Below are 9,071 nucleotides of genomic sequence, written 5' to 3'. Positions count from 1 at the left end.
CCCCTGCCAGCCTGGACAGGACCAGATGTGACAGGCAATGCCATCATCTAGTGACAGCCCTGGGGTCCTCAGCCAGGTGGGTGTGCAGTGGGGTCCCATGGGGTCAGGGTCACTGCTGCAGGGGGGGTTTGTGTCTCTGCAGGGAGTGGGGTTCAGCTGGGGGGGTTGTGATGGGGATGTGCATGTCCCAGTGCTGCCCTGGGATGTAGGAGAGGATGGGGAGGGGGATGGAGTGAGGTCTTCTTGCCTCTCCACCTTCTTGGCTTCTGCAAGAGCTTTGGCTGGAGTTGGGGGGGGGGATGTCTCTGGCCAGAGCTGGGGACCAGGGCTGTTTGGGGAAGGACAGTGGGGAAACCCACCTCCTGCTCCCCACTGAGCACCCCCAGGCTCTGCCACCCCAGCTGGCACCAGCCCAGAGCTGAGAGAGGTACCCAGAGGAGAGGCCACAGGCTGGGAAATGGCACTTTCTGTGCATCTCCAGATGGACAAAACTCCTGCCCATGTGGAATTTAATTTTTTTTCAACACCCTCCAGTTTAACTGTTAAAAATGAGCCGGGCTGAAGACTGGAGAACATGAAAGCATCTGGAAAATAACAACCCAGCGTTCTGTGCCAGGGGCACTGCCATCCCTTCCCTCTCCCAACTGACACTTTTCCATGTGTGGTTTTTTTTCCTTCTATAAATGTCCTTTCCCAGACCCCATCTGGGATGTGCTGGAGCGGCAGCTCCTCGCTGTGGGGAAGGTGATGTACACACGTGTCGTGTCTGGTTCAGCCACTAGACGGCAAATCCAACCTGGATTATGGCTGTAGAAAGCTCTGATCTACCAGAGGGGAGGTGACCATCCTCAGACCCTGATTTCATACAATCCCAGACTGGTTTGGGTTGGAAGGGACCTTCAAGCTCATCCAGTCCCAACCCCCCTGCCAGCAGCAGGGACACCTTCCACTAGACCAGGTTGCTCAAAGCCTCATCCAGCCTGGCCTTCAACACTTCCAGGGAGGTGACATGTTTCGTGCAGTTACAGAAAGGGCTTTATTGGTTGGTATGATATCTACAGTTCATGCGTCGGTGATAGTACAGGTTTTTTTGGGTTTTTCTTTCTATAGTGTTAGCATGCAGTGTAAATGCAGAGGGTCTGGATGACCTCTTCAGCTTTGCAGGTCATCTCCAAAGCTCAGCTGTTCCTTTGATTTTTGGTTTTTTTTGTTTTTTTTTTTTTTCAAACTAAACTGTCCAAGGAACCAAATTAGGTGGGTTTTGGTGAATTCAAACGTGCTGTGGATGCACGTGCCACTGTGATTTTGGATTTTTAAATTTTTCTTTTTTAAATGGGTGATCATGGTTACCCGGGCAGGGAGAGCACTCGGAGCCAAGCTGGTGGGTGGGATGGAGCTGGGTGTGCTGGGGCTCCTGATGGCATCAGGAACTGCCCCATCCCTCACCCCCAGTCCTGCCCCGAGCCAGTGGTCTGGGAGGAAGATGTGAGACCCCCCCTCCCACAAACAGGTTGTTTTTCAGGGTGTTTCTCTCTGACCTCAGCAGCAGCAGGAAAAGTTTCTCTCCTTTATCTTGGAGCAGGAGGCTGATGGAAGGTGGGGAAAATGGAGAGGGAAGAGTGGGTTTGCTCTTCCCCATCCTAGACTGAGGGATGCTGGCAGCCAGGAAATCTTTATCCCTTTACTCGTGTAGGTCCCAACCTCCCAGGTGCTCTCTCCTCCCAGGGACTGCTGGCACTTGGCCCAGGTGAGTCATTTTAGATCTGCTGGTTCTGCAGGACCCACACCTGAAACCCTCCCTGCTGGGGCCAGACACTTGGTGCCATGTTTCGGAGGTGGGATGAGCCCCCATCCCTGCTGCATCCCACCCAAACCAGGGGAGAAGGTGAATGGAGGTGCAGTGCTTTGGGGGTTGGCTGTGGTGGGGTCAGAGAGGGGATGGTGCTGGGATCTGTCCCACCCTGCATGGCCAGAGAGCTGGGAAGGGGGAAGGTTTGGGGACGAAGGGCTCCTGCCCACCCACGTGGGCTGGTGTTGGAGAACCCTTATTGCACTATTGCAGAAGCCAAGTCAAATGTCAAGCTGCATGAAAATGGGAGTGAGTGTCTCCCCAAGAACAGGGGAGCCAAGTCCTGAGGATGAGGAGGGGGCCGGGCTAGATCTCGATGATGGTGGCACGGCGCAGGCAGAGTGGAGCGTCGGGGGGCACCGCGTTTCGCTTGATCTCGTTCCCGTCGAGCCGCAGAACCTGGAGCCTGGAGTAGTTCATGACGTCCACCACGGTGCAAAAGCTGCTGATGGAGAACTCTGTGGAGGGAGAGGAGATCACAGACTGGTTTGGATTGGAAGGGACCTTCAAGCTCATCCAGTCCCAACCCCCCTGCCAGCAGCAGGGACACCTTCCACTAGACCAGGTTGCTCAAAGCCTCATCCAGCCTGGCCGAGAACACTTCCAGGGCGGAGCAGCCACAGCTTCTCTGGGCAGATGGAGAGCTGAGGACTGGTTTGGCCCTGGGTCTAACCATTGTGATGTGACAGATTTTGGGGACCAATATGAGAAATGTCAAGGAGGCTGCTCTGGAGATGGGTCTGAGGGTACTGGCCTCTGAGAGCTGCTTTATGTGAAGGTGGGTGAACAAAAAATGAAAGCATCCCCAAATCACCAATAATTCCTGCAAATTTGGACTCAATACTCTCCTCTCTTAAGCTAAAAGGGTAAATGATGCTCCTGGCTGCAGTCAGGAGGAGCTTGTGCCCATTGAAGGGTTTGGAAGCTGTGGCAGTGCCCAGCCTGGCTGGAGCACTCGTAGGGAAAAAGCCGGGTGGAGTCAGATGAAAAACATTGGGTTTTATTGGGAATTGCCTTTGCAGCCTCTTTTATGAGGCTTCACACACTGCAGCCTCCAGCTCCTGACTCCACCCGGCCACCATGGGATCACCCAGGCATCCCTGTCCCCATCCCATGCTGCTCTCTGTCATCTGCCACCTGCTGCTGCCAGGACTGGGCTGGGAAGCTCCAGCCAAGGTTGGGCTATGTTTGGAGGAAGGAAATGGACTCAAGTTGCACCAGGGGAGGTTTAGGTTGGATCTGAGGAAAAACTTCTTCACCCAAAGGGTTGTCAAGCATTGGAACAAGCTGCTCGGGGAGGTCGTGGAGTCACCTTCCCTGGTGGGATTTAAAAGACGGGCAGACGAGGTGCTGAGGGACATGGGTTAGAGGTGGAATTGGCAGTGTTGGGTTTATGGTTGGACTCGAGGATCTTAAAGGTCTTTTCCAACCACTAAAATTCTTCTAAAATATTCTAAATGGAACAAACTCCAAAAATTTTGTGCAGATTTGGGAGAGAAGAGACCGACTAGAGGGCAGCAAAGCTCCAAGCCAGGATGCTGCTGAGGACGGCAGCGTGGTGCTGGGAGACCCCTACACCCACAGACCAGGGGTTTGGGGGGCTGCAGCCCTGTGATGTGTGGGGTGAGAAGTGAGGACCTCCTGGTGTGGCTGGAGGGGCACAACCCCAGTCCTGATGCCCCATGGGGTGGGATGTGCCCCTCAAAGATGTTGGTGTTACACCCCCTGGACCCACAGCCCCTCACTCCTGGGGATGCTCTAAAGGTCAACAGCAAAACCTGCAGCTGGAGCAGAAGCTGTGATGAAGCCTGAAGGGCTCCGTGGTGGTTTCGTGGCATTTGTGGACAGACGTTACCAGCTCCACGTTTCTGAAAGCAAACATTTGGGAATCTGTTCTTGTTTTTGTGTTTCTATCAGTTCCTCGCTGCGGGGTTGTGTGTTTTCTCTGCAACAACCCCTGGCTGCACTGACACAACCCTGTCCCCAGCCCAGGTTTGCTCAGAGGTTCCAGCACCGCTCCAGGAGGGTCCTGCCCTCAGGACCTGGCAGGTGAGAGGAAGAAACCTGGATTTTTCCAGTTGATTACTTGGGATTATTTTTTTCCTAGCTTATTTTTATAAATAGCAGCTTCAGAACAAGCTGTTCCTTTTTCTTTTTCTTTTTTTTTTTTTTTTAAATATTTGTGTATTAAATGAGTGAATTTTAGTCCTGGCAGAAGATGCTGCGTTGATGGCTCTCATAACTCAGAGCTCCTGTCTGTCCCAGCCTCAGGCAGGATGTGCCCCTTGGCTGCTGACTATGACCCGTGGGGGGAGCTTTGGGGCCATGGGCTGTGCCAGTGCCCTGTGAGGTGGGGAGGGAGGTGGGCAGAAGGGGCTGGAGAAAGGGTCCCAAGCTCTGGAGATCACCAGGCACCACAGAGTACATCCCTCTCCCCTGTCTTAGCGCTGTGGCCAGGGGGATGTGTGTTCCCACGTGCAGTGACTGTGGCTTTGGGGACCCCTCAGCCTGTGTGCAATGTTGGAGTAAAGCCATAGTCTCCTTCTCAGGTTGTGCATCAGCTTCTACCCACAGCTGGTTCCTGGCATCTCTGACCTGGAGATGCTCAGGCTTCTGCTAAACGCTCAGTAAAACCAGCGCGATGGCTCCACGAATCACACGGGAGCGTCTCAGCTCCAGGTGTGTTAGGACACAATGGCCCCATTCCTACCTTGCTGAGGGCCACCTAGAAATCTCCCAAATTCCAGCTTCCTGCTCAAACCATTATTCCAGGTTATCTCCCAAAGGGGGAAGGTGCAGGTTCTGCATCCCCATCTCCTCATCCCACCATCCCCTGCACCACCGCGCTTTTCTTGACGTGTTTCTGCTCACCGTTGATTTGGTTCCCTTGAAGGTAGAGGTTCTCAAGGTTGGTGTTGACCCGGGGGATCTTCTGGAGCCTGTTGTAAGAGAGGTCCAGTTCGAGGATGCTGCTGCTGTTGAAAGTGTTGCTAGAGAGACCTTGATTTGTCAGGCTGTTGTGGGACATCCGTACATAGAGCAGCTTGGGAGAGACCCTGAAATAGTCATCAGGGATGGTGTTGATGTAGTTGTACTCTAGGTAGAGCTGTTCCAAAGCCATTGGAAGCCCATCAGGGACTTTCCTGAGGTGGTTGTAGCTCAGATCAGCAAGGATCAAGGACTTGAGCCCTTTGAGGGATGCTCCCATCTCAAAAATGTAGTTGTGGCTTAGGTACAGGGCTGTGAGGTTCTCCAGACCCTCCAGAGCATTAGAGGGGACCTTGGAGATCTGATTGTAAGACAAGTGGAGCTCTCTCAGGGACCGGGGCAAGGGGCTGGGCATCTTGGTTAGGTTGTTGTTGTTCATGTACAACCTCTCCAGGTTTTTGAGCTTGGCAAAGACCCTCTTGCCCATCTTCTCACTGCTGATCTGGTTGTTGTGCAGTGCGAGCCATTCCAGCTCTGTGGCGTTATCAAAAGCCCCTTCTTGGATGGTGGTGATCTGGTTGTTCTGGAAGTAGACGTATTTCATCCGAGAAGGCACAAAGGGCAGGTACCTTAAGTTACGGGTGTCACAGTACATGGCTGATGAGAAGTTAGGGGGGCAATCACACTCTTGGGGACATTGCCAAGAGGAGGCTTGCTGAGGTTCAGGGCCAGGCTCTGGCTCCGTGTCTGGAGCTGGGAGGTAAGAGTACACGTAAGGGGTGTTCTCATCCTCGTAGTAGGGCATGTAGTTGTAGGAGGACATACGGGACTGCCTCATGTAGTATTGTAACCAAGCCATGTCTTCTTCTTCATTGTACTGGCCCAGGGAGGCTCCACAGAGCCCAGCGATGATCAGGACGGTGGCCCAACGCATGGTGCTGATGATGGAGGGACCTGGTGGGGGAGAAAAGTGGAGGAAACCATCAGCAGTGTCAGGTCTGACCTAAGGGCTGGAGGCAGGTGAGCTGCACCCTCTGGTCTGAAAAACCAGTGGGGTTGGATGTGGGTGCAGCCCTAGGTGGGGTTGGTGGCACTTGGCAGCAGAGCTGGAGAACCAGGGGGCTTGAGTGAATCCTACCCAAAAAAAATGTGGCTCTAGACATGTCATAGAATCCCAGACTGGTTTGGGTCGGAAGGGACCTTAAAGCTCATCCAGTTCCAACCCCCCTGCCAGCAGCAGGGACACCTTCCACTAGACCAGGTTGCTCAAAGCCTCATCCAGCCTGGCCTTAAACACTTCCAGGGAGGAGCAGCCACAGCTTCTCTGGGCAACCTGGGCCAGTGTCTGACCACCCTCACACCAAAGAATTTCTTCCTCACATCTCATCTAAATCTTGCCTCTTCCAGTTTAAAGCCATCACCCCTTGTTCTCTCACTCCCTGTCCTGTTTGCAGTTACCTGATCTTCCCCCTTTTCACCTTTTGGTGTCCCTGCTGATGGCAGGGGGGTTGGAACTAGATGATCTTTAAGGTCCCTTCCAATCCAAACCGCTCTATGATTCAAGCCTGTTAGAAACCTCCATCCCAGTGGGTATTTGCTTGCAAAATCTTTACTCTTGGGTATTTCTGTTACAGCTGAGTAGAGGATGGAGATATGGGGCATGTGGTCTGGATTTGTGTAAGGTCACGCAGCTCTGCTCCAAGATGCCTGGGATTTGCCCACGCTGGCTCTGCATGGGAGGGAGAAGAAGGGACTTGGCCATTCTCTGGCCAAGCAGAGGAGAATGGGTAGCTGTGAGAATGGGTTGATGGAGCTCGAGGCAGTTTTGATGGAGCTATATTTATGCCACGCTCGCTGGTGACACGATTTGCTGTGGGTTTCATCCAGCTCTCCCTTCCCCCACAAAAATGCAGGATGCTGGTGCTGCTCAGGACTGATGTTAATCCTGGTAAACAAGTTCTGGCTTATTTTTGAAATGAAACCACTTTCAAACTTTGATCCCCTGAGCTCAGCCCTGATGTGAAAAGGGACAACATCCACCAGCCCCTCGAGGCCAGCGTGACCAGGGATAGAGGAACCATCACCAGAGCTGGTGCTTGGACCCTGCTTGTGAAATCCAGCCTGTCGAGGGCTGACATCCAGAAAAGAGCAGTGCTGAGGGCTTGGAGCAAGGCAAACCTGTCCCCAAGCCCCTTGGCTTGGCGTGGGCTTCCCAGCCCCCCTGTGCCATGCCATGCCCAGGGTGGTGTGTTGGCACAGGGTGGTGCTGGCGGCAGGACTCCAGCTCTGGCCCTTCATCCCAACTCCTCATCTTGGGGCTAAACCAGCACACGGAGCAGCCTGGAGAGAGGCAGCTTGAAATGTCTCCAGGAAATCCGCGGGGCCAGGCTGTTTGGAGGGGGAGAGGAGTCGTTCCTACTCGCTGGCTCCTACATACGTGGCTGGGAGTGTGGAGCTGTGGGGCTGTCGGTGCATCGCTGCCAGCTCCGCTCCGGAGGCCACGGCACAGGCAATGTGCAACCACGGGCCAGCGTCCCTCCTCGCTGGGCAAAGGGGTGGCCATGGGTCACCTGATGAAACCTCACTGTGTCCCCAGCCTGCAGGGAGAAGGGATGTCTCAGCCAGCAGACAAAGAGGGCACAGTTTGTCTCAGGTAGCGGCTGCCTGGCCACCGAGACACCTTGGCAGGCTGCTTGTGCTGGAAGAAAAGAGGGATTGAGGTGGTGGGATGGTTCCTTCACTTTCTCCTTCTCTCTCTCTTTTCCCCCTCCATGTGCTGGTGCAGCTGAGGGGCAGATGAGACGTGGTCTTCTGGGATGTTCTGTGCAACAGGGAGCTTGGCAGTCGCAGAGGAGTTTCTTCTCCTCCTCCCTCCAGCTCCAGGGCTCTCTGCCGGCTGGAATACCAGAGCTGTCCTGCTCAGTGGCTTCTCCACCCATACAGAGCTCCTTGGCAGCTCCTTCTCAGGAGGCCCCTCTGTTCAGGGCAGGATCCATGGGGTCCCTCAACCTTTCCCAGTGCTCCCCTTCAACATACTGGTAACTCCAGAGCCTGTCCTCAGCAGACACCACTGCTCCCCTGCTTCATTTGAAGGTTGCTTCTCACTTCCCCAGTGGGCTTCAGCCCTGGTTTTGGGGTGGGGTCTGAGCTGAGCCATGAGATCTGTGTCATCTCCTGGTCCCCATGCTCCTGTGCTAGAGGCTGTTGGGCTAATGGGGTCAGCTCCTCACCCCAAGAAGGAGCAGGTTCTGCAGCCAGGGGCTTCAGGGTCTGTGGTCAACCATGGACTCTGCCCATCACCGCTGTGCCAGGTGTGAATCCTGCTTCCCCTTGCACCTTGACTGATGGGATGGGCAGAGCTGTGCCAGGCAAGGGGACAGTGAGCAGGCATTGCCCATGTCTGGGTGTCGATGGCTGTAGGTGGCCAGCTCCTGGCCAAGTGGGCAAGGAGCTGCCAGAGGGGCAAGAGCCACAGGCAGTAGAAGTCTTCCCCTTTGCGGTGGCTTGGGAACGCTGGCTTTCAAGCCGTGCCACCCGTGTCGTTGGCATGTGCTTTGCATGGCAGCTGCCCGCCCAGCTAAGGCAAGAGTATGGAAATCAGGCTTCAAAAAAATAAAAAAAATCATAATAAATATAGAGAAGGACTTACCCAGCTGAGAGCCTCCTTCCCAAAGCCTCGCTGCTCTTCTCCGGGATCTCCCGTCTGTCAAGTACCATGTGAGTGTGTCTCCCAATTTGCAAAGGCTGGTGCCCGCCCTAGATCCCAGATCAAATATTGGGCTTGCAGGTCCCGGGCTTGGCAGGTTGGGGTTTTTTTTTTTTTGGGGGGGGGGAGTGACCTCCCAGCAGCAACCAGTTTGCAGGAGAGACTGAAGAGACCCTAATGCTGCCTGGCGTTATAAATAACCTGCTTTTTCTTTCCTCCCTCTCCTCTCTCTCTCTCTCTCTCTCTCTCCCGTCTTTTCTCATAGGAGTGTTGGCACTTTTCAGCCTCTCTCTGTTTAACGAGTTAGTGGAATCGGGGATGTTGTTTTTAAAAGGGCTGTTGTTAGGTCTCCTGTGTTTCTCATCAGGAGGAGATGAGGAAGCCACTGGCCAGATTAAAAAAAAAAATATATATCTGATTTTTGAGGTGCTGAGGATGTGATTCTTGGGGAGAAGCAAGAAAGTATCTTTAACTTTTGCAGTACCAGGGGAAGAGACGTCAGTGCCTGCTCCGACTGTAGCCTGGGCTTCTTCCCCAGGAAGGCTCAGTTTATGCAGCCCTGCTATTAAATATTTAGGATAAACATTT

General features: G+C 53.9%; 1 protein-coding gene across 1 annotated transcript; it reads right to left on the bottom strand.

The window, feature by feature from the left end:
* Positions 1 to 2,093: 2,093 nt before the first annotated feature.
* On the bottom strand, positions 2,094 to 8,662 carry FMOD (fibromodulin). Its single transcript, XM_010171922.2, has 3 exons — positions 8,427 to 8,662; positions 4,721 to 5,731; positions 2,094 to 2,307 (listed from the first exon to the last, which is right to left on the bottom strand). The coding sequence occupies exons 2-3, from the start codon at positions 5,709 to 5,711 to the stop codon at positions 2,156 to 2,158; spliced, it is 1,143 nt and encodes a 380-aa protein (XP_010170224.1). The 5' UTR covers positions 5,712 to 5,731; positions 8,427 to 8,662; the 3' UTR covers positions 2,094 to 2,155.
* Positions 8,663 to 9,071: the final 409 nt, after the last annotated feature.

Source organism: Antrostomus carolinensis, unplaced genomic scaffold (assembly GCF_000700745.2).
Source record: "Antrostomus carolinensis isolate BGI_N321 unplaced genomic scaffold, ASM70074v2 scaffold41497, whole genome shotgun sequence".
NCBI classification, from domain to species: domain Eukaryota; kingdom Metazoa; phylum Chordata; class Aves; order Caprimulgiformes; family Caprimulgidae; genus Antrostomus; species Antrostomus carolinensis.
The sequence above is the reverse complement of the archived record's forward strand: the minus strand, read 5'-3'. Positions and strand labels throughout refer to the sequence as shown.